The 25,509-nt window shown below is 41.6% G+C and overlaps 1 protein-coding gene across 1 annotated transcript; it reads left to right on the plus strand.

Annotated features, from left to right (window-relative positions):
* LOC128438469 (dynein axonemal heavy chain 10) lies at positions 1-25,096 on the plus strand. The gene is made up of 73 exons (XM_053421052.1): positions 1-171; positions 491-721; positions 884-1,074; positions 1,236-1,434; positions 1,544-1,738; positions 1,874-2,044; positions 3,987-4,163; positions 4,247-4,405; positions 4,512-4,690; positions 5,014-5,165; positions 5,274-5,438; positions 5,523-5,730; positions 5,858-6,014; positions 6,120-6,599; positions 6,696-6,854; positions 6,938-7,054; positions 7,148-7,250; positions 7,337-7,515; positions 7,606-7,817; positions 7,910-8,066; positions 8,181-8,414; positions 8,494-8,616; positions 8,709-8,942; positions 9,056-9,279; positions 9,599-9,868; positions 9,949-10,132; positions 10,262-10,396; positions 10,765-10,917; positions 11,034-11,222; positions 11,427-11,573; positions 11,791-11,982; positions 12,113-12,231; positions 12,328-12,486; positions 12,608-12,743; positions 12,830-12,952; positions 13,036-13,167; positions 13,293-13,509; positions 13,835-13,954; positions 14,054-14,199; positions 14,277-14,429; positions 14,534-14,794; positions 14,892-15,064; positions 15,155-15,248; positions 15,378-15,545; positions 15,893-16,081; positions 16,430-16,601; positions 16,686-16,889; positions 16,971-17,051; positions 17,138-17,335; positions 17,432-17,593; positions 17,709-17,883; positions 18,152-18,333; positions 18,434-18,570; positions 18,662-18,879; positions 19,044-19,265; positions 19,408-19,555; positions 19,713-19,992; positions 20,085-20,314; positions 20,607-20,880; positions 20,977-21,081; positions 21,181-21,335; positions 21,425-21,579; positions 21,793-21,976; positions 22,111-22,311; positions 22,539-22,748; positions 22,862-22,957; positions 23,052-23,223; positions 23,317-23,448; positions 23,619-23,830; positions 23,923-24,090; positions 24,262-24,442; positions 24,517-24,662; positions 24,770-25,096. The coding sequence occupies exons 1-73, from the start codon at positions 1-3 to the stop codon at positions 24,914-24,916; spliced, it is 12,984 nt and encodes a 4,327-aa protein (XP_053277027.1). The 3' UTR covers positions 24,917-25,096.
* Positions 25,097-25,509: the final 413 nt, after the last annotated feature.

The following is a 25,509-nucleotide window of genomic DNA, read 5'->3' on the forward strand; positions in this document are numbered from 1 at the left end:
ATGTTTGTCACAGATGAGGTCACACTGGACATTCCGGATCTTGACCTACAGCCAGAGGCTGATGTGCTTCTTTCTAATCCAGAGATGGTGGAGAAATTGGAGCAGTGTGTAATGAACTGGCACACTCAGATTACCATTGTAATTGAGGAGCAGCAAGACAAAAAGCCACAGGTTTGAGACTCCTCTTGTATTCAGATTTTCAACTCAGGCGGGTTTGGTGGTATCAAAGTTAAGACACCTGAGGTCAAGACCAGAATTTACATGTGTAATTGCTGCTGAAATGTTTAATTTAATACCTACAGGATTAAATCCCTGTCAGCTGAAATTGAAATTATAAGGTCAAGGAAAACATACATGGGGTTGATATCCATATTTCAATGTGAAATCTGTTTTTTTTATGCCTCTACGAATTTTATTCTGTGTATTTGTATTTATCTTTTATCTTGAACTTGAGCCTGAAAAATGTATGTCTGTCCTTTTTTTCCTCCAGGCACCGGGCCCTATGGCTGAGATAACTTTTTGGCAGGAGCGTGCCTCCATCCTGAGTGCTCTGTTCAAGCAGCTCAAACAGCCGATGGTAGGGAAAATCCTGGAGGTGATAACCAAAGCAGATGCTGCCATCGTTCAGACCCTGGAAGGAACAGTTGCTGAACTTAATAAATACCGTGTTGAGTCAGATGATAATTTACGTTTCCTTAGCACGCTGGAAAGACACTTCATGGTGAGCTGCACATTTTAGAAATGTATCACATTTTTTTAAATTCTACTAACATTAATGGTAGTTACATTAAACACAATGTTTTGAAATAAAAAAATATTGATGACAAAAATCTTCCATCCTCACCTTAACTTTTTTATCTTATTTTACCATTGTCTTTTGTAGAATCTGGCCTTTGGAGCGAATTTTGCTTTGATCCTAGAGACAATCCCTCATCTGATGGACAGCCTGAAAATTGTGTGGATAATCTCTTCTCACTATAACACAAATGAACGTATGGTTCCTCTGATGGAGCGTATTGCCTGGCAGCTGTGTGAACTTGTGTCTCAAGTAATTGATGTCAACACATTGTTCAGGTATGTACGGATACAACTAAATTTACATGGAATCTTAGATACATTTTTCAATACAATATTTCCTAATTTCAATATTATTGAGGTTTCAGGGGGAAACTTTTACTAAAATAGTTTGTTTAGTGGTTGGAGTATAACTCAACATTGTGCTGTGCCCTGGACAGAGATAAGAGGGAAGTCGCCAAATCCAAGGTGTGTGATGCTAAACAGGTTCTGGACCGATGGAAGTCGACCTATTTTGAGGTGCGCGCTGAAATTGAAGAATCTGGAAGAGATCCGAGATGGGAGTTTGACCGCAAGAGACTGTTTGAGAGAACTGATTACATGGCTTCCATCTGCCAGGATCTGAACAATGTTTTGCAGGTGAGTGATCATAAACCTTTAAATACTTATCCCTCACTCAGTAACTGAACGGCTGAATGTGTATAAAGACCCTCAGTTTTAATGGTTCTCCTGGATTTGTTTGGTGCAGGTTTTGGAGGAGTTCTATAACATCTTTGGTCCAGAGCTGAAAAGTGTGACTGGTGACTACAAACGCATCGATGAAGTGCTGTGCACAGTGGAAGGTCTAGTTTTGCCCATTGAGGGGGTCAATTTTAATCCTTTCAACATGTGTAAGAAGAGCAGCTGGAAAACCATCATGAAAGACTTCGACACTACATCTCATGTGAGTTTAGCATCTACTATGCAGAAGCCATGAAAATGTTCTGTATCAAGAGTGTAATTAAATACAGCAGGATCAATGCGCTTGTCATTTTCCGTTAACTATCAAGCTGATTTACTTTTTGCATATGTCTGCCAGGCTATCGAGGGAGAGGCCATCAACTTCATTGATCAGTCTTTTAAGACACTTCGCTCTTCAGCTGCCGGCTTTGACATGCTCCTGAAATTCAAGCACATCCGCTCCAGAGAGGTCATCAGTAAACATTTGATGAGAAAGTTCAATGATATACTGGCTCAGTATTGCAAAGAGGTATTCTGCCGTGAAGTTGCGAACTTGAATAACTTGCATGTGATAATATGTGATAATATCAGATCATTAGAAAGGAGGAACAGTTAGTCCATGCAGGTGTTGTGCAAAGTGACTAAATCCAAGGAAAGATTCAAACCTTAATTACTTGCAACATTACACCTCATTGCTACAAACAAAATGTAGTTATTAACTATGACATGTATCTTATATACAGTGCCTTGCATAAGTATTCACCCCCCTTGGACTTTTTCCCATTATGTACTGTTACTAACTGGAATTAAAATACTTAAATAAACTTTTTCCCGTTTGATCAACAAAACATGCAAATACATTTTATTGTGACACAAACAATAATGAGAACAAAAAAGTTGACATCTGTTGGGTGCATAAGAATTCACCCCCCTGTGTCAATACTTGGTAGAACCCCCTTTCGCTGCAATTACAGCTGCAAGTCTTTTGGGGTATGTCTCTACCAGCTTTGCACATCTAGAGATGGAAAGGTTTGTCCATTCTGCTTGGCAAAAAACATGAAGCTCAGTCAGATTGGATGGAGACCGTCTGTGAACCGCAATCTTCAAGTCTTGCCATAGATTCTCTATTGGATTGAGGTTTGGGCTTTGACTGGGCCATTTTAAGACATTAACATTCTTTAATCCAAACCATTCCTTTGTAGCTCTGGCTGTATGTTTAGGGTCATGGTCCTGCTGGAAGATGAACCTCCGCCCCAGTCTCAAGTCTTTTGCAGACTGCATCAGATTTTCTTCAAGGATTTCCCTGTATTTGGCTCCATCCATCTTTCCCTCTATTCTGACCAGTTTCCCTGTACCTGCTGAAGAGAAGCATCCCCACAGCATGATGCTACCACCACCATGTTTCACTGTTGGGATGGTGTGCTCAGGGTGATGGGCAGTGTTGGGTTTTCGCCACACATAGCGTTTTGCATTGAGGCCAAAAAGTTCAATTTTGGTCTCATCTGACCAGAGCACCTTCTTCCACATGTTTGCTGTGTCTCCCACATGGCTTCTGGCAAACTCCAAACGGGATTTTTTTTGGATCCCTTTCAACAATGGCTTTCTTCTTGCCACTCTTCCATAAAGGCCAGATTTGTGGAGTAGACGACTAATAGTTGTCCTGTAGACAGATTCTCCCACCTCAGCTGTGGATCTCTGCAACTCCTCCAGAGTAACCATGGGCCTCCTGGTTGCTTCTCTGATTAATTTTCTCCTTGTCCGACTCTTCAGTTTGGGTGGATGGCCTCCTCTTGGTAGGTTTGCGGTTGTGCCATATTCTTTCCATTTTCTTATGATGGATTTTATGGTGCTCAGAGAGATGTTCAAAGCTCTGGATATTTTTTTATAACCTAACCCTGCTTCATATTTCTCCACAACTTTATCCCTGACCTGTTTGGTGAGCTCCTTGGTCTTCATGATGCTGTTTGTTCAGTAATGATCTCCAACAAACTCTGAGTCCGTCACAGAACAGGTGTATTTATACTGAGATTAAATTGCAGACAGGTGGACCCTATTTACTAATTATGTGACTTGCAAATGTGACTTGTGAATGCAATTGGTCGCACCAGATCTTTGTTAGGGGTTTCACAGTAAAGGGGGTGAATACATATGCACTCAACACTTTTCAGATTTTTATTTGTAAATAATTGTGAAATCCATGTAATATTTCCCCCCACTTCCAAATGATGCACTATTTTGTGTTGGTCCATTACATAAACTCACGATGAAATACATTTTAATCTGTGGTTATACCATGACAAAATGTAGAAAAGTCCAAAGGGGGTGAATACTTATGCAAGGCACAGTAAGTGTAACAGATCCAGGTTCAGTTTATTAATGAAAATATAACCTGGAAGTTACAGTGCAACTAAAAATAAACTATTGGTGTAGTTTTGAAGAGATTAATCAATGTCTTTCTGTCTTTGTTGTAGGTGGACAACATACATGAAATCTTTAAGGCAAACAAGGATAAACCACCGCTAAATATGGATGAGCCTCCTGTGGCAGGAGCCATCAGCTGGGTCCGATCTCTTTTGTACCGCATCAAACACACCATCCTTACCTTCCTTGAGCAGCCAGAGACGCTGGAGAGTACACAGAGCAAAGTGGTGAGTTACTTGACTGTTGCAAGGTGACAAACGCCAAAATATTATTGAAACCCTTTCATTGACTTTTGCTGCATTCTGCTCAGGCCAAGAAAAAGTATGTGCAAATGGCAATGAAGTTCAGGGACTATGAGCTGAAGAAGTATGAGCACTGGCTGGCAGAGACGGAACACAGATTGCCATTGCTAATGAAAAAAGCCCTGTTGGTCATGATTACCTCTCCAAACCAAATCCCAGCAGAATTGGTATTTATCTCTTGCTTTTTTATTAAGTTGTGACCCGTGCTGTGTATTGTGAAAAATATATAAACACTAATATCTCACACTCCTCATTTCTAATTCTAATTCTTAGGCTATCTCTAAGGATGTCCCCCCAAAGGAAGGAAGATTTCAGAGGGATGTGCAATACCGTGTGAACTTTTCTCTAGAGATCAGGGAAATCATTTCCGAAACCAAACACATGGAGTTAATGGGCTTCTCTTTACCTAATCTAGCTCAAAATGTCACTCTACAGTGGCACACATTCTTCAGGTAACTTGAGTGGCACTCAATGTAGTGCAAACCTTACAGTCTCCTTAAATACACCAACACAATAGCTAGCACTCACGGATAATAGTCCTCCTTTTTTTCATCAGGAGAAATTCAAAAAATCTCTCAAAAAGTGTGTGTGTGTCCTCCAGAAGTCAATGGGTTCTTCCTTTGCCCATACCCACCCTTCCAACAATCTTAAGAAATAAGCTCACTACTTTTTTGTGTAATCCTGGTAAAAAAAAGAGAAACTCTCTATAGCTGAGAGCAGAGTTTATTTCCAAACAACAAAAACAATCAATGGCCTTTTCCATACTTGTACTTAGGTATGTTGATGATCTGAAAAAAATTGTCAACTGCTACCACTCTGTGATGGACAGCCTGAGTGAGGCACAGTTCACCATGTTGGCTCAAGAGATCAGAGAGGTCAAACAAGTGATGGATTTTGGGTGCAAAAGACTCAAGTGGAGTTCCTTGGGTACGTTGCATACACACATGGAAATGTTTAATCCCTTTGAACGCTTATTTATGCACACTTGTGGTCAGATGAAATGAAAACTTCAGATAATGTGTTATTTGCTTTTAGGTGTTCCTGAATTCATCAAACAAGCTCTCCAGGCTGTCACTAAATTTGAGTCTGTTGTCAATCAGATTCAGAACAATGAGAGAGACATTGATTCCAAGCTGCAGTCTATGGCGATGACCAACCTGCTTAAATGTCCAGTCCCGGATAAATCTAACAATTTGCCAGGTAAAAGAACATGGAATATTATCTTTTGATTGAAATCATTCAAACTTATTTTGATTGACATAATGCATGTTGTTTTTTTCCAAGGCATCAAGGAGTTCTGTGAACATATTGAGCAAGAGCGGGCAAAAACTGTGCATTTGCTAAGTAGGAAGTATGCTGACATTGGACCCCTCATCACTAAAACAGAACACTTGATCATGCAAAGCAGCAGTGGCAAAGCCACAAGTATGGCAGATTATTACAAGCACTGGGAAAGCAAAGTGTTCGCCTCCCTTGTAAAGATGGTGATGAGGTAAATACAAATAGTCAATGTTTTTGAAGTCATCTATTTAGTGATCAGTTTTTATCAACGCTCTTTTGAATTGCATACATTATCTCTCATCCTCTGTAACATCCCTCTTGATAACCTTCACATTCAGGAGCATTCAGGCCTTCAACATTGTACTGATGGGACGTACCACCCTGTTCAAAATTGATGCCATCCTGTCTGCCCCAAAGATTGTGTTGCAGCCCCAAAGCAATGAGATCTACAGGCTGATCATGCAAAGCATCAGAGACTGTGTAGAGAGCACCAAGGTTTGATCATCATGATTCTTTAGTGTTTCACATTTTTGAAAAAATTTATTGTATTGCTTTAATACTGACTGCTAGACTTAATTCGGGCAAAATTTTGTGTTTCAGCAATTTATGAGTTGGATGCATGGGACCTGCATTGAGTGTCCTCCACAACGTGTGGAAGGTGAAGATGAACTGGTGACATTTAGCTTCTACAGCGATGTGTGTCAGGATCCTCAGATAAATGAAAGTGCCATCACAGTCTCCCAGAATGTCCAGCAGCTGCTCCTCTCTATGGATCAGTACCTGAGCCGCTGGAAACGCTATCTGCCTCTTTGGGAAAAGAAGAAATTTATGGTCAATGAGACATTTGCAGCAAGAAAACCCTCATTTGTCATGTATGATGACAAGCTGCAGTTCCTTTCTCATATCAGTCAGGAGGTTATGTTGGAACCACTTTTTAAGACTGACCACGTCATCCATCTCAACCTGGAGCCTCTGGTTCATACTGTGCAGAAGACTGTTGAGTCAAGGATCAGTTCACTTGGGAGCCAGCTCAACAATACTGCCAAAGAGGATCTCTTCAACTTGAGGGATGAACTCTTGGTACTGAATCACCCTTCACAGTTTATGCATGTGTTTTTAATGTAAACAGTCTTTGATTTTGATGTCACCAATCTTTATTGTTATTTTCTACAACAGCAACTCTCTGCGAAGCTGAAACAAAGTCCTGAAACCTTTGAAGACCTGAAGTCTGTCCTTGCTACAATCTCAGGCATCAGGGACATGTCTCTGGAGGTCGAGCTGAGATTCAGGGACATCAAGGAAAGATACAGAACACTGGCAATGTACAAAGTGGAGGTACTGTATGTTAAATTATTATCCCCTGAAAACACAAGTTGTTTCCCTTGCTGAACGTCTCATACGCTAAATTCTGTGCATAGGTTGAAGACGATGAACATGAGCTGGAGGTCGGTATTGACCAGATGTGGAGTGACCTTTTTAAAGAAGCCAGACAAGTGGATCGAAGTTTGACAGATGTCAAGAAATCATTTACTCAGGTAAGACACATTCTACTTGAACAGAAAATTTAAATTAATATATATTAATTAATAGATTTACATGTATGGTTATCTTCCTTTTTTTGTCCACAGACTACAAAGGAGAAGATGGAAGAGTTTACACAGGACTTGTCGATCTTTGCTGAAAGCTTCAATATGCATGGTCCTCAAGCTGTGGGAGTTGATTTGGACAAAGGTACTTAAAGTGTTTATTTGTGTGATTCCCCAGATTTAACTGAAGTTCAGGGTATTAACCCCAACTCTCTCCTTTTGTCCTTGCAGGATTGAGCATTATGGTAGTATATGAGGCAGAGCTTGACAAGGTATTGGGAGGACGCCAGGAGCTAACTAATGCTGAGAAGCTGTTGGACCTACCAATCACTGTATACCCAGAGGTTATCACCATGCAGAATGATATGAAAGGCTTGAGACAAATATATAATGTGTATAAAGCTCAGAAGGTGAGATGTGTTGGCTTTTAGAAATTCAATTTACATATTGGGTCACAATTCTGGTCAAATGTGTAAAATGTTTGTCCTGAAATCTTCCAGGATGCAAAGACACAGTGGTCTCAGACCTTGTGGGTGGATTTAAACATCCAGCTGCTCCAGGATGGCATTGAGGGTTTCATCAAAAACCTGATGCAGCTGCCCAAAGATGTGAGGGCGTTAGCTGTGGCCTCTTTCCTAGAAGGACACATGAAGGAGTTCAGAGAGTCTCTGCCTCTTCTGCTGGATTTGAAGAATGAGGCCATCAGAGACAGGTCGGTCTTCAGAAAACCAACTGCCATTAAAATATTGATGATATATTTTGAACAGGATATAAACAAATGTGTTTTAATGTTTTGGCCCTCAGACACTGGAAGGAACTGATGGAAAGGACCGGCACTAACTTTGAGATGAACCCTGGCACTTTCACTTTGGAGAACATGTTTGCTATGGAGTTGCATAAACATGTAAATGTAATAGGGGACATTGTCACCTCTGCTGTGAAAGAGCTCAGTATTGAGAAGGTAATCATTTGTCTTGGTGAATGACTTCTAACAGGAGTCAGTTCATCAGTTGTTATCAGTTCATCAGTAAAATCATTAAGATGTCTTCTCAATCTGTTGTGTGTGTGCTTCCAGGGAGTGAAGGAGGTGGTGGAGACCTGGGAAAGCATGAAGTTCAGTGTTCTGCCCTATTTCAAAGGGACTGAGGAACGTGGGTCTATTCTGGGTGCAGTGGACGAGATCCTGCTGAGCTTGGAAAACGATGCCATGAACTTACAGAGCATGGCAGGCAGCCGATTTGTTGGACACTTCCTTGGCACCATACAACAATGGGAACAAGATCTGTCCCTCATTTGTGAGACCATAGAGGTCAGGGAGAGTGACCAAATCTCTCTTCACTTTTTAGCTAATACATAAAATCCTGACTCAAACAATTTTTCTTGCACAGGTATTGTTGTTGGTACAACGAAAATGGATGTACCTGGAGAGCATATTTATTGGAGGAGATATATGCTCGCAGTTACCAGAAGAAGCCAAGAAATTTGACATCATTGACAAAAAGTTTAAAGAAGTGAGTGTTGCCAGAATATAAGCCTGCTGAAAGCACAGTAGTCCGTTACTAACCATCTCAAAATAACATAATTTTCTTCATTTCTTGTCTAGATAATGGGTGACACAGTGAAGAACCCAAACATTAAACGGTGTTGCCTGGTTCCCAACCGGCTAACAGACCTGCAGGCCCTGAGTGAAGGTCTGGAGAGGTGCCAGAAGAGTCTCAGTGACTACCTGGACTCCAAGCGGAACGTGTTTCCTCGCTTCTTCTTCATCTCTGATGATGAACTGCTCAGCATTCTGGGGAGTAGTGACCATGCCTGTGTCCAGGAGCACATTATCAAGGTATTATCTTCAAGACACTAAACCTATTCCTTTTTTCAAAGTAGGAAGTAGAATAATGCTTTCCATGTGGGTAAAAGGCCTTCCTCAATTTGTTCTTTTCTTTGGTCCACAAGATGTATGACAACATAGTATCCCTGCGGTTTGACGTGGACAGCCACGGTGAGACAGTGGCTGGAGCCCTGGTGTCTGCTGAGGGGGAGGTGATGGAGCTGAGGAAACCTGTCCCAGTGGAGGGCAGAGTGGAGGAATGGATGACAGGCGTACTACTGGAGATGAGGAGGACCAATAGACTGATTACAAAAGAAGCAATCTTCTACTACTGTATAGACACGAGCAGGTGTGTATAGGAGACTGTGGCTCAAGAGGGTGGGTGAGATTTGGTTATCTCCTAATCAGAGGGTTTCAGGTTTGATCCCTGGCTCCTTCAGTCTGCATGTCCAGGTGTTCTTTAAACTCTGAAATCCCAATTTTCCCTGACAATGGCCTGCACTGTGTGAATGGGATGTATGATTAATAGAGAAGAGCTGTATACTTAGAAAGCATAGAAGTATTGTATTAATGTGTATTAGTTAAAGTTCTATTTAAGTTGTTGTGCTGTGATCATTTCTGTGTGTGCGAATGAGCTTCAGTGTATCTGTCATTCCCGTGTTTCTCAGGGTGGATTGGATGCTGCTGTACCAGGGCATGGTGGTGCTGGCTGTCAATCAAGTGTGGTGGACCTGGGAGGTAGAGGACGTCTTTAAAAATGTCAAGAAAGGAGAGAAAAATGCACTGAAGAACTATGCAAAGAAAATGCACCAGCAGATTGACGAGCTAGTAGCACGCATCACACAACCTATGAATAAAAATGACAGACGGAAGTTCAACTCTGTGCTCATCATCAACGTACATGCAAGAGACATTGTCGACAGCTTTGTTCTTAACAGGTAAACTTTTCCCACTTTTTACTTTATTTATTGTATATGACAATATAAATAATGTATTAATAAAAAAAATGTCTTTACAGTATAATGGATGCAGGAGAGTTTGAGTGGGAAAGCCAGCTAAGATTCTACTGGGTGCAGGAACAAGACGACCTTTTTGTGCGTCAGTGCAGCGCTTCTTTCTCCTACGGGTACGAATACATGGGACTGAATGGGCGATTGGTTATAACCCCGCTGACAGACAGGATCTACCTCACCCTCACCCAGGTCTGAGAACTTCTGCATGTTTGTACCAGCAAAACAAATAATTTATAATGAACGAGCAGACATATGTAAATTGTTCTGTCAGCTGGTGTTTGACGCCAGGATGTGTGTGTTTGTGTGTTTGTGATGCAGGCTCTCTCCATGTACCTGGGTGGAGCTCCTGCTGGACCAGCTGGTACAGGGAAGACAGAGTCCACCAAAGATCTGGCCAAGGCTCTAGGTCTGCTCTGTGTGGTTACAAACTGTGGTGAGGGCATGGACTACATGGTAAGAAGCCACCACTTATCTAATGATATCTAATAAGTACAGTTAACCTGTTCTGTGACAAAGGGCAACAAATTGTTTACATTCTAAATTTCCTTTAAGACATAGCTTTATACCAAAAGATGAGCCAATATCTTAAATTATTAAAAAAACCTCTCCTATTTATGTCTCATGTAAAAATGCAACCACACTCCCTGATTAAGAGTGGGTATCTATAATGAGCAGACATGTGTTCTTATGCACTTCTCAGTGAGGTCTGGAAAAATACTGTCTTAATAAAAACAAATTACACAAAGAAAAACCCACACATACTGTATATTATAGTTTGTGACTCTTTTATTTTTTCCCTTCATCTCTGTCTGTCCATTCAGGCTGTGGGTAAGATCTTGTCTGGCCTTGCCCAGTGTGGAGCCTGGGGCTGCTTCGATGAGTTCAATCGTATCGATGCCTCTGTGTTGTCAGTCATCTCCTCCCAAATCCAGACCATCCGCAATGCTCTCATTCTTCACCTTAAAAGATTTCAGGTAAGGCTGTTGTAGCTACAATGCATTATTCCATTTTTCCTACAAGTTTAATCATATAAGAGATTAAAGGGATTTATTTCACCACCTTCTTCTCACATTCTTCCTCTGCACATCAGTTTGAAGGGCAGGAGATCAGCCTGGATGGTCGCATGGGGATTTTCATCACCATGAACCCAGGTTATGCAGGACGCACAGAGCTGCCAGAATCAGTGAAAGCCCTCTTCAGGCCTGTGGTGGTTATTGTGCCTGACCTGCAGCTGATCTGTGAGATAATGCTCTTCTCTGAGGGCTTCCTAATGGCCAAGGTGATGGACACACACAAAAATGTGATTTATGTGATGCTCTCATCCTGATAAATTTACAAAGTATTCCTCCATGTATAAGCAATGTCAATATAATGTACAAAATATTTCTGTAAATCTTTTTTCATTTACAGTAAACATGGATAAATCTGAAACTCTAAACTAAAATGGTTACCTCTTTACCTACACTTGTACATTTCAATTCAGGTGCTGGCAAAGAAGATGACAGTTCTGTATAAGTTGGCACGTGAACAGCTTTCCAAGCAGTCTCATTATGATTTTGGTCTTCGAGCTCTGAAGTCTGTCCTAGTGATGGCAGGAGAGCTGAAGAGAGACTCGCCAGAGATCAATGAGGTAGAGAACAAAGTCAATTTTTTATTAAATTTCCATAGACTGAAAATAAATTTTCTACTTTGGATTTAAATTCATTGTGAAAACAGGGAATTATTTGTAATCCTTCAGGTGTAGAATATTTGATTGATGTTGGGAGAATTCTGGACATTTGTTAAGATTTCCGACTGCAATATTTTCGATGATACTTTATGACGAAGATTCCATGTCCACTCTGCAGGATGTGGTGTTGATGCGTGCTCTCCGGGACATGAACCTTCCAAAGTTTGTGTTTGAGGACGTGCCTCTTTTTCTCGGACTGATCTCAGACCTGTTCCCTCAGCTGGATTGCCCTCGTGTTTGCTATCCCAGCTTGAACGACGCTGTGGAACACATTCTGCATGAAAGCAAATATGTCATAATATCTAATCAGGTGTCTGATCTACGTTTTATATTTAACTATTTCAGATACACAAGTTAGACTTCTACATAACATTAACAAATATTTAGTTCTAGCCTATGAGTTATTAGTTGTCATTATGCCCTATTCTTTATGGTTTCAGGTGGATAAAGTGGTGCAGATCTATGAGACAATGATGACCAGACACACTACTATGATTGTGGGACCAACAGGTGGAGGGAAATCAGTTGTCATCAGCACATTATGTCAAGCTCAGACCAAGTCAGTGTCAATTTGCATCACCTACATTTGTGCCACCTTCCTGATATTTCATGTGGAAAATATAATTTTTTAACCTTTATTATATCTCATCGCTAGACTGGGATTACAAACAAAGATGTATCCACTGAACCCTAAAGCCATGAGTGTCATTGAACTTTACGGTATTCTGGATCCTGAAACTCGAGACTGGACAGATGGGATCTTATCCAACATCTTTCGTGACATCAACAAACCCACTAACAAAGAAGAGCGAAGGTAAAAAAACAAATGATTAAGAACTGACTTATTCATGATCTGATATATTTTTTTCATATATAAATTGAGGGAAGAGATCATTCCTGCAACATAACAAACTGACATAACCTTTGACTCACAGGTACATCCTGTTTGACGGTGATGTGGATGCTCTGTGGGTCGAGAATATGAACTCAGTGATGGATGACAACAAGCTCCTCACGCTGGCCAATGGAGAACGGATCCGTTTACAGAATCACTGCGCTCTGCTCTTCGAGGTTTGTCTAAGATTCAAGACTGCTGTCAGCACAGTACCTCTCCCAAATGTCAATGTTTAAATTATAAGAAAACTCTACCATTACAGGTGGGAGATTTGCAATTCGCTTCCCCTGCTACTGTTTCCCGCTGTGGAATGGTTTATGTTGACCCTAAAAACCTGCGATACACCCCTTACTGGCAGAGATGGCTGAACAACAGACCTGAAAAGGTTTGGGAACAAATTAGCACTACATCATAGTTTACTTGTTTGTAATTTGATCAAATCTCACATTGTCCTTTTTTCTTTTCTAGGAACAAGAAGTTCTAAACAAACTGTTTGAGAAATATGTGCACGGCTGCATTGAAATGATTGTGGATGGTATTGTTGATGGGAAACAAGGCGAGAAACTGAAGACTGTTGTCCCACAGACAGATCTAAACATGGTGGGTTAATCTCCTTCTATCTCACTCCAGTACCCGTGTTGTAATTAAAGAATTGAATGAAGATCAGTATATTCACATCTTCAGACTACTTACATTGATTGTGCCTGTGTTGGTGGTATGTCCAGGTGACTCAGCTGTGCTTGACACTGGATGCACTGCTTGAGAGTGAAAGCAGCAGAGGTGAAGTCCTGGAGTGTTACTTCCTGGAAGCTCTGTACTGCTCACTCGGGGCCACATTGCTGGAGAGTGGCAGGATCAAGTTTGATGAGTTAATCAGGACAATTTCCTGCTTAACTGTCGTACACGACGAGAAAACCCTTGCAGGACCTGGTGAGATCCCAGGTAAGAAAAAAAGATTTTTGTGTAGATGATTATGAAGTTAGCAGGCATCATCAAGATTATGAATTTAAATATACCCTTTTAGGAACTGTTGATTGTTGGTTACGTGTCTTATCTTATTCAGAACAGGGTTAAGAGTTGAGTACCTATAATATGAGATTATACAAATATCCTGTCATAAACGTCACTGTTGAAAGTCAATGGACATGATTTATTTAGGTTCAATCAATTAATATCACGATGAATGTTTAACTTTTTGACAGATTTACTCTACGTGTGGGTTCTATTGTGTCCTATTATTAATGAGAAAATATCTCCATCCATACAGGATACCTGCAGACGTTGTATGATTTTCATTTTGATGGCACAGAGGAGAAGTGGGTTCCCTGGAGTTCCCTGGTCACCAAATACATTCACAACCCTGAAATGAAATTTGCTGATATACTAGGTAAAGATAAATTCTGAGGACAAATCAAGCTTCCAGCGCACATGAATAGTGATTTAAATTCCTCCACTTTGATTTCCTCCCTTTCCACCTTTGTTTTAGTGCCAACTGTCGACACCACAAGGGCCAGCTGGATCCTGGAACAGATGGTGAAAATAAAAAGGCCAGTGCTTCTGGTTGGCGAGTCTGGCACTTCTAAGACTGCCACCATTCATAACTTCCTCAAGAATCTCAATTCAGACAAAAAGGTACGTTTGCTGTCAAAACTTTTCATCCAATGTAATCATATTTGAGGTTAAACTGTTGTCTTCCTTTCTGTTTCTAGATTACTCTGATCATCAACTTCTCATCAAGAACGACTTCAATGGACGTGCAGAGGAACCTAGAGGCCAGTGTGGAGAAAAGGACCAAAGAGATCTACGGACCTCCTATGGGAAAGAGACTGCTGATCTTTATGGATGACATGAATATGCCAAAGGTTCCTGCTTTAAGCATTCAACCAAGTCTTTTATCTCCTCTGCGTTGCAGAATGACAGCACTCATATGATCAACATTACTTTAATATTCTCTATGCTCATCCAGGTGGATAATTATAACACACAGCAGCCAATCGCACTTCTGAAGCTGTTATTGGATCGTGGAGGCATGTATGACCGAGGGAATCAGCTGAACTACAAACTCCTGAAAGACCTAGGCTTTGTTGCTTCCATGGGAAAAGCAGGGGGTGGGAGGAACGAGGTGGATCCTCGCTTCATCTCGCTCTTCAGTGTCTTCAGCATCCCCTTCCCTGCTGTGGAGTCACTCAACCTTATATATGCTTCTATTCTCAAAGGCCACACCAGAGTAAGTGTCTCTTCCCCACATGGATCAATACAAAATCTGAATCTCAGTCGTAAAAACATAATCACTCAAATTTAATAAACCTGATTTAATATTTTAGCTGTTTGAGGAGGCCATACAGAAGGTGTGTGATAAAGTCACGTTCTGCACACTGGAACTTTACAACAGCATCATCAAAGATTTGCCTCCCACTCCGTCCAAGTTCCACTACATCTTCAACCTGAGGGACCTGTCAAGGGTCTACAATGGACTAACGCTCACCAAACCAGACAGGTCTGATCAAGAACATTCACTCACTTAACACTGAATAGATAAACACTTTTCAGTAAAAGGACTGTGTTTCAAAATGTCTGTGCTTTACAGGTTTTTGACTGTCACTCAGTTTGTGCGAGTCTGGAGGAACGAGTGCCTGAGAATCTTTCATGACAGACTCATTGATGAGACTGACAAAGCCTTGGTAATAATTGATAATATATCATAATAACTTAGTATAACACGTGTAACTGTTCCTCCTGGTTTAAATTCTACTGTATAAAAATAGTTAAGTGTTTTATTTAATGTATCAAATTTGTGTTTTTGCTATCAGGTACAAGGCCACATAAAGAAGCTGGTTGAGGAGCATTTTAAGTCCGATTTTGAAGCCGTCATCAAGGACCCAATTCTTTTTGGAGACTACAAGACAGCCCTCAGTGAGACTGAACCAAGAGTCTATGAGGACATTCATGACTATGATGCTTCGAAAGCCCTGTTTCAGGTATTGCCAACTTGTAATAGCATACTACAAAAGTACATTATGACAGTTATTTGTCATTAACTCCCATATTTACCCTGAGAGCAGGCATATTCACACAAAGAGGGTATTATTTTCACTCTTTTCTGTGTGTGTACAAAATAACTCAACAACACATGAATGGAGCTGATCGATCAAAGGTCAAGGACATAAGAAATATGGTTGCAAAAACATTTTCTCTAAGTTAACTCCACAAGTAATATTGGGTCTCTGTAAGCGGAGATTGGCTCGAGCCCATTGAGGGCTGACTATTATAATTGAAAGATGGATTGTTTGACTGAAAAAACACTGTTTTTTTTCTCTGTCTGCAGGAAATTTTAGAGGAATACAATGAGAACATGTCGAGCATGAATCTAGTTCTGTTTGATGATGCTCTGGAACATCTTACCCGGGTGCACCGCATTATCCGTGTCGATTTAGGCCATGCTCTTCTTGTCGGCGTAGGGGGCTCTGGCAAGCAGTCCCTGACCAAGCTTGCTGCTTTTACTGCTGGATGTGAGGTAGAAAAAAATCTATGATGGGTGTGGTAAAGGCTGAATGATTCCTAATGATGGAGAATTACACAGCAAAAAAACATATTTATCAACACCTACCCACTAAATGTTTGACACCGAGCAATAGGAGAAATGTACACTGCCATAAGAATGTCACATCATAGTTCAGAATATTTATCTTAGTACTGTGATGCTTCAGTGAAGCTTGACAAAGTGTGGAAACAACAGTCATCTATTTCATGCCGCTAAAAGAGAAACTCAAGGGGAAGATTTGGGTTTGAAGGCTTAAGCATCATTAAACTATATCTATAAAGTTATATGAAGCAGTCCATAATAGAAATTTTCTTTCCCCAGGTATTTGAGATAATATTAAGCAGAGGGTACAGTGAGTCAAACCTCCGTGAAGACCTGAAAACACTGTACTTGAAGCTCGGCATTGAGAATAAGAAGATAGTGTTCCTCTTTACTGATTCCCATGTTGCTGAGGAGGGCTTCTTGGAACTCATCAACAACATGCTGACTTCAGGTTGGTTTCGCTCTTATTTTCTGGCTCACAGTACATTAGTCTTTCCTAAAAGCTTCAGCTGTAGTACATTCTCTGTCCTAACAGGCATCGTTCCTGCATTGTTCCCTGATGATGAGAAGGATTCAATTGTCAACCAGCTTCGAGACGAGGCTCTTAAGATGGGAGTAGGTCCTTCGAAAGAAAGTTTGTGGCAGTTCTTTGTCAACAAGAGTGCCAACAACCTGCACATTGTTTTAGGCATGTCCCCAGTGGGAGACACCTTGAGGACACGCTGCAGGAACTTCCCAGGTGAAATATATTGTCAGTAATCTATTAATTGTAATATAATTTCTGATTTTATTTCACCAACTTTATTTACCTTTCTATCAGGACTGATGAACAACACTGTGATAGACTGGTTCCTGCCATGGCCTCCACAGGCCTTACTTGCAGTTGCTCAGTCTTTCCTTGGTGTGTAATAATACTCACATCTTTTTAAAAATGCAGTTGTTGCGGATATATTTATTTTCAGTCTTTTAAGACACTTTTTTCTACAGGTGAGAGTCCCATGATTCCTCAGGTGCACTCTGCAGACGTGATAGATCATGTATGCATGGTCCATTCTTCTGTAGGGGACTACAGCAAGCTGTTCCTGCAGAAACTCAGGCGGAGTAACTACGTTACTCCAAAGAACTACCTGGACTTCATTAACACCTACTCTAAACTCTTGGAGGAAAACGACCAGTATATCCTGGGTGAGAGGATGGAATACGTCAAACGATTTGTTCCTTATGTGCATGTTTGTGATCATTTGAGAAACTTATATCTTAACTTTTTCTCTCCATTTTTAGCTCAGTGCAAGCACTTAGAGGGAGGTCTGGATAAACTAAAAGAGGCCAGTGAGCAGCTAACTGAGCTGAATGTGAAGCTAGCAGTGCAGAAGGTGGTCCTTGCTGAGAAGTCAATAGCTTGTGAAGCCCTGCTGAATGAGATTGTCACTAACACCACTGTAGGTCAGTGACTGACCACATCTCTTATCTCGTGGTTTGAACAGAACAACAGTGCATTGTAAAATAACAAAAGTAGAAACAGCTGGTACAAACCACTTATCATAACTTCTCCTTTTAGCTGAGGAGAAAAAGAAGTTGGCAGAAGACAAAGCCGAAGAGATTGAAGAGCAAAACAAAGTAATCGCTGTTGAGAAGAAAGAAGCTGAAAGTTCCCTTGCTGAAGCTCTGCCAGCGTTAGCGGCGGCCCGCAACGCTCTTCAGGACCTCGAAAAATCTGATGTCACAGAGATCAGGTAAACTCTCCTCCTTGGTTTCATTCTATAGAGGAAAAAGCCACCAATAATCATAAATGAAAAGATGGACAGTGATCTCTGTAACTCATACTAAAACTTTGTAAAGAAGATATATGATAACCCAAAACATGGTGTAAAGGGAGTTGATTATTATTCTAGGATCTTTAATTGCAGACAGAAACAATTTGCTAAACATATCTGACATAAAATCGTCCACCATCTGTTTATATCTCTTTTTGTCTGCCCTTCTCACTGGTTCCTCTTGCAGATCTTTTGCCAAGCCTCCCAAACAGGTGCAGATGGTTTGTGAGTGCATCTTGGTGCTGCGTGGCCACAAGGAGATCAGTTGGCAGGCAGCTAAGGGGATGATGTCAGAGGCTAACTTCCTGCGTTCACTGATGGAGATGGACTGTGATTCCATAAGTAACGGTCAGCTTAGGACTGTCAAAGGTAAGTCAGTTTCACGATCAATGGAAGACTACCGTAAAAACTGCAAATAATAACAAATACTAGTGACTTTTGCGCCATCTTTGCCAATTTGTTTAATCAGGCTTCCTGAAGAACCTTCATACAAGCTTTGAGGAGATGCAGGCTATCAGTAGAGCTGGCTCAGGAATGCTCAAGTTTGTTGAGGCCACCATGGGTTTCTGTGAGGTCGCCAAGGAAATAAAACCTAAGAGAGAGAAGGTATTGCACAGTTTGAAAGAGGTATTCCATCATGCTCCATAAGGAGGAACTCCGTCATCTCTAAACAGTGGTTCTTCTATTACTTTTCTAGGTTGCACTTCTAGAGAAGAACTTCTTTCAGAGTAAGAAGGTGCTGGAAAGAATTCAGAGTGAGCTCAGCAATATCCAGAAAGAGTTGCAGGCTCTTGGAGATAAGTATCAAGCTGCTATTGAGGAGAAACAGCTGCTTCAGGAGGAGGCTGAAGTCATGGAGAGGAGGCTGATATCAGCTGACAAACTCATCACCGGCCTGAGCTCTGAGAATGAACGGTGAGACTGTAAAAGATGCAACAAAGGAAGTTACTTTAAACTTGCCTCTATGAGACTAACTTAGTCTGCTAAGAGTTGCTTCTTTCAAATGTCTCACTCACTATATATTTGTTTCTTTACCTATCTCTCTTTACAACCCACTCTTCTCTACTATCCCCACTCAGGTGGACGCAAGATTTAGAGGAGTTGAAGCAGAGGCGCGTGCGTCTCCTTGGTGACTGTCTGATCTCTGCTGCTTTCCTGAGCTATGAAGGCGCCTTCAGCTGGGACTTCAGGAATGAGATGGTTTACCAAGTATGGGTTAAGGATGTGGAAGAGAGAGGCATCCCCTTGAGCCAGCCTTTCAAAGTGGAAAGCCTTCTTACTGATGAAGTAGAAATCAGCAGGTGAGAATTAGATTGTTTGCTCATGGTTTTGCAACTTGAAACTTGAATTGTTTTGTTGTGTATTTGTCTTTATTTAACTATTCTTGACTCCAACTATGGGTTAAGTGTATATGTTTCATATAAACCCTGTATGATACTACAGATGGGGATCTGAGGGCTTGCCTCCAGATGAGCTATCAGTGCAGAACGGGATCCTCACAACCAGAGGGAGCCGATTTCCCATGTGTATTGATCCTCAACAGCAAGCCCTCTCCTGGATCAAGAAGAAAGAAGAAAAGAACAAACTCAAGGTACAAAAGATTTAATGCAAAAACAAGTTTTGTCTTATTACTACTAGCAAGTCCAAGAGTCACTTTAGACAAGTTTCCACAGCTGACAGCCCACGAGTCAGCAGTTTGGAAAGAATCCAAGCATGTGGTCCTGACACTTTGATCCTATTTTTCCCAGATCTCATCTTTCAATGATCCAGACTTCCTGAAGCAGCTAGAGATGGCCGTCAAATATGGTTTCCCATTCCTTTTCCAAGATGTGGACGAGTACATTGACCCTGTGATCGACAATGTCCTGGAGAAGAATGTCAAAGGAGCAGAGGGCAGACAGGTCATCATGCTTGGTGACAAGGAAGTGGACTATGATCCCAACTTTAAACTTTATCTCAACACCAAACTGGCAAACCCCAAATATAACCCATCAGTGTTTGGAAAAGCTATGGTCATTAACTATACTGGTAAGATCCTTTGGCATAGTAACCATAGTTTTTGTCTGTAAGATGAAAACAGCAGATCTAAGTGTCCCTTGATCTGTCTGTGTTTCATGTAGTGACCCTGAAGGGTCTGGAGGACCAGCTGCTGAGTGTAATCATGGGCTTTGAGAAGAAGGAGCTGGAGGAGCAGCGTGAGAGTTTGATCCAGGAAACGAGCAACAATAAGAAGCTGCTAAAGAACCTTGGGGACTCCCTGCTCAGAGAGCTGTCCTTGTGTACAGGCAACATACTAGATAACACTGAGCTGGTTTGCACACTGGAGAAAACAAAGTCAAAAGCCAGTGAGGTCAGTATGGCCAGTTATTTGTCGTTATTTGTCATTTACTTCAATATTTACCCTGAGAGCAGGCATATTCACACAACAGGGTATTATTTTCACTCCTTTCTGTGTGTGTACAAAATAACTCAACACATGGATGAAGCTGATCGATCAAAGGTCAAGGACATAAGAAATATGGTTGCATTGGGTCTCTGTAAGCTGAGATTGGCTCGGTCAGCAAACAATTGAATGAACAACAGCAAATTCACTGAGTTCATTCATCTTATTTAATTTCTTTATCTGATGTTGTGATTTTCAGGTATTTGAGAAACTCCAGTTGGCTGTGAAGACATCTGTGGACGTTGATAAACTCAGAGACGGCTACCGACCAGCAGCCAAACGTGGTGCTATCCTGTTCTTTGTGCTGACAGAAATGGCTCTGGTGAACAGCATGTACCAGTACTCTCTGGCCTCCTACCTGGAACTGTTTGACTTTTCACTGCGCAAATCTCTGCCAGACTCTGTTCTGCCCCGAAGACTGAAGAACATCATAAACACTCTGACATACAGTGTTTATAACTATGGCTGCACAGGTAAAGTAATTGGAAATGATACAAAATTACAGAAACAATTGATAAAGCACACGGTTTCTCATTATTTTATAACCTGAACTGACCGCACATCCTTAGGTCTGTTTGAGAGACACAAGCTGCTATTTTCCTTCAACATGACCATCAAGATCGAGCAGGCAGAAGGGAGAGCTGTTCAGGAAGAGCTTGACTTTTTCATCAAGGGTGAGATATCCAGAGAAGTTGAACTCAGAGACACAAACATGTGTATCCACCCAATGTTCAAAGACAATGTTTTAACGTTTTTCCACCTCCTGTGTAAAGGTAATCTATCCCTGGAAAAGAGCAACTGCAAAAAGCCCTGTGACTGGCTCCAAGACCAGGGCTGGGAAGACATCGTGAAACTCGCAGAGCTCTTTCCTGAACAGTTTGGTTCTCTGCCTGATGACGTGGAGAAAAAATCTGCTGACTGGAAGTCTGTAAGTGAACATAGTGACACAGGTCTCACTGCGGGTGTTTTGATTGATTGGTTACTTGTTTAAAACTCATTCTTTTTTCCCCACCTCAGTGGTATGACTTGGATGGACCAGAGCAGGCTCCGTTCCCCATGAAATACCAGGCGAGCCTGTCAGCCTTTCAGAAGCTGCTGTTGCTGCGCTGCTTCCGTGTTGACAGAGTCTACAGAGCTGTGACCGACTACGTCACTGTCACTATGGGCAAGAAGTGAGTCTGTTTCTCTCTGTTTCTGTATAAACGCACACACTGTAAATATGTGTCTGTATACGTATATACATTGTATGTTCATACACCACAATTACATCACTGTGGTTGCGGCTGACCAGGCACAATTATTTTATGAAGTTAACAGAACATGTGATTATTTTAACAGAAAGACTCATCGAGAGTTTCCACATGTTATCTTGTGTTTCTGCTCAGGTATGTCCAGCCGCCTGTGATCAACTTTGATGCAATCTATGAACAGAGTACACCTTCCTCCCCCATTATCTTCACCCTGAGTCCTGGCTCTGACCCAGCCGGTGACCTGATGAAACTAGCTGACAGGTCAGGCTTTGGAGGCAGCAAGTTCAAGTTCCTTGCTATGGGCCAAGGCCAAGAGAAGGTACTGAATCACTCTTTTACATTTCACTGCTATGAAACTGTGGCCAAATTAAATATGTATATGGAGCAGTCGCAATAAGAAAGTGTAGAAAGCAAAGATGTTGAGGGTAATCATCTTCTGTTCCTCTAACAAAGGTTGCACTGCAGTTGCTGGAGAATGCAGCCTCCCGTGGTCAGTGGTTGATGCTACAGAATTGCCACCTGCTGGTGAAATGGCTGAAGGATCTAGAGAAGTCCCTAGAGAGGATCACCAAGCCCAATCCCAACTTCCGCTTGTGGATCACCACCAACCCCATTCAGGATTTCCCCATTGGCATACTGCAAAAGTCACTAAAGGTCAAACTAAAGTGTCCCTTTGCCTTCAGTACTGTTTTCTTAAGAGTGTTTGTAGACGGTGGAGTTAACTTCTGAGGACCTAGTAGTTGGCCCCAGGATTTTCACATATAGGTGCTGAATTTAAATAGTTTTACTCTATGTAATGGGAAAGACACTGGTTTTCTATACAGCAAGGTGATTTCAAAGATGAATCACTATGTTTAAATGCAATTTCATGATGCATGTAGGTGGTGACGGAGCCTCCCAATGGACTCAAGCTCAACTTGAGATCAACATACTCCAAAATCTCCAATGAGACCTTGACCCAATGCCCACACCCTGCCTTCCGTAGCTTGTTGTATGTGCTGGCCTTCTTCCATGCTGTGGTGCAAGAGAGACGCAAGTACGGCAAGATTGGCTGGAACGTCTCCTACGAATTCAACGATTCAGATTTCTTTGTAAGTGCCACAGATTAATTTACAGTGTGTTGGAGAGAATAGATTTGTTTAGATTTTTTTTTTGTTTCTGCTTAATTGATATCATTCTATTAAATTGTAACTTTGCTCAACAGGTGTGTGTGGAGATCATGAATACCTACCTGACCAAGTCTCACAACCAGGGAGACAGCAACATTCCCTGGGGAAGTCTTAAATACCTCATTGGGGAGGTTAGTCTAAATTACTTTTGTTTTAATAGATTGTATCTGTAACATCCTGCTAGCTGATGCTGTAAATTCAATATGTGTGTGTAATCTTTTATAGGTCATGTATGGGGGACGAGCCATAGATAGCTTTGACCGCAGGATCCTGAGCGTGTACATGGATGAGTACCTCGGAGATTTCCTCTTCTACACCTTCCGCCGCTTCCACTTCTTTGAAAACAAGGATGTGGATTACAAGATCCCTCCAAACGGTCCCAAGACAATATATGTTGGTCAGTTGTTTTTTTCACTTTATTTCATTCCCTTACTTTAAGGTGAAGTGAATATTGTGCCACCACTCACAGATTTACACTGTTGTGTTACAGATGAGATTGAGACGCTGCCATTGGCAAATACGCCAGAGGTGTTGGGCCTTCATTCTAATGCAGAGATAGGATACTACACACAAGCAGCTAAAGACATGTGGACCCACCTAATATACTTGCAGCCTCAGACAGGTATTGTATGATTTGGCATCTGTCATCTCTCTCGTCTTTTTCCCAACTCAACATCCAACTCTGAGTCCCCTTTCCATAACATCAATTATTTTCCAGAAGAATTTGTTCCATACTGTTAAAGGCTGTTTGCTGTCTCTCTTACTGTCTTTACTCACTCTCGTATGCCTCAGGTGAGTCTGGTGGAGGCATCAGTCGGGATCAATACATTAGCCAGGTGGCCCAGGACATTCAGAGTAGGCTCCCACAGTTATACGACATGGACGTGATTCGTAAAAAGATTGGCCAGGATATTTCCCCGACGTCAGTGGTGCTGCTTCAGGAACTAGAACGCTTCAACAAACTGGTGGTCCGCATGCAGCGCTCCCTGGCTGAGCTGCAGAGGGTGAGACAAGATGTGTAGAGCACAAACAGACAGGTGTTGAATCATTGTGCTTCACACAGGTTAGTATTTGCTCTAATTCGCTTGTCCCACAGGCTTTGGCTGGTGAGGTGGGTATGAGCAGTGAGTTGGATGAAGTCGCTCAGTCCCTTTTTAATGGACACATTCCTGCCATGTGGAAGAAGTTGGCACCTGATACACTCAAGTCACTTGGCAACTGGATGAGCCACTTCAGGAGGCGTTATGAACAGTACAGCCACTGGGTGAGGATCTGACACTTCCTATTACAGATTATCACTTATATGTAGCTTTCTTTTTTATTGTGGAACTCGAATGGCACTTAGTCGAGCACCTTACTCCAACATGGCCCAACAGTCCCCTTAAGAGAATAATTATTTAAGTCAAATTGTTTCTGTGTTCTTTTTGTCCATCAGGTGGATGAGGGAGAGCCCAAGGTAATGTGGCTATCAGGACTTCATATCCCAGAGTCCTACCTGACTGCCATGGTCCAAGCTTCATGCAGGACAAATGGTTGGCCTCTGGATCTTTCCACCCTGTACACACAAGTGACTCAGTACCGCAGCGAGGAAGAAGTCAGTGACAGACCTGGACAAGGTAAGGAAATTACTTTTGTCCTTTTGCAGCGTTATTAGAATTGAGTTATGACTGATCCCCCTTTTTCCCTGCAGGCTGTTTTGTGTCCGGCCTGTATCTGGAGGGAGCAGACTGGGACATGGAGAAGGGCTGCCTGGTGAGGAGTAAACCAAAGGTTCTGGTTACTGAACTGCCCGTTCTCAAAGTCATACCCATAGAGGCACGCCAACTCAGGTTACAGGTGTGGACCACAGGAACTTCTTGCCTCCATTCTAAACTTAAGTTCACTATTTTTATCGTTTTTCTGAAAGTTGTGATTATTTTTTTTTAAATATTTTTTTACCACAGGATACGCTACGAACACCAGTGTACACCACGTCCTTGCGGAGAAATGCGATGGGTGTGGGGTTGGTGTTTGAGGCCGACCTGTTCACCACCATTGACATCTCCAGATGGGTGCTACAGGGAGTCTGTTTATATCTTAATGCAGACTAAAGGCAGGACTCAGCCTCACTGAGGTTCTAACAGTGGGTGTGTTGTTCAAACAATTACGTTACGATTTAATATTGTCCAAGTTTTTTTTTTATTAATTCATACGGTTATTTCAAAACTAAATATTTCAACTTATGGCTTTCTTCAAACCTTTCATTATCTCCTCACTAGATGGCAGCATGCAACAATACTGAGCTCTTCACTCTGGACAGTAGCTCTAAGGATTTCTGTTCGGTGTTAATGGGTTAAGTGCCAGTTTTTCTACAGTGGGTCGGGGTTTTTCAGGTCTAAACATCTTCTACACTTTTGTTAAGAATAAATGTTTTCAACTCTGTTCAATCACATTTGATTTTTTCTCTTTCTTAAAGAAAATCTTTCATAATTCTGTCCATTGTTTGAAAGGACAGCTGAGGCTGAACATTTCAGCTGAGGTTGTCGTAACATAAACTGCTGCTTACAGTGGAAATACAACCCGAACAAAGGTTGCTAAAGTTTTCCACTTTGCCCAAGTAGCTTTTTCAAGTCTCCTCTGCAGAATAGGTAGCAGATCTAGTGCAGCACTGAGTAACTGAGGCTGCTGAGGTCAGCATGTTAAA

This window comes from Pleuronectes platessa, chromosome 4, assembly GCF_947347685.1.
Source record: "Pleuronectes platessa chromosome 4, fPlePla1.1, whole genome shotgun sequence".
Lineage (NCBI taxonomy): Eukaryota > Metazoa > Chordata > Actinopteri > Pleuronectiformes > Pleuronectidae > Pleuronectes > Pleuronectes platessa.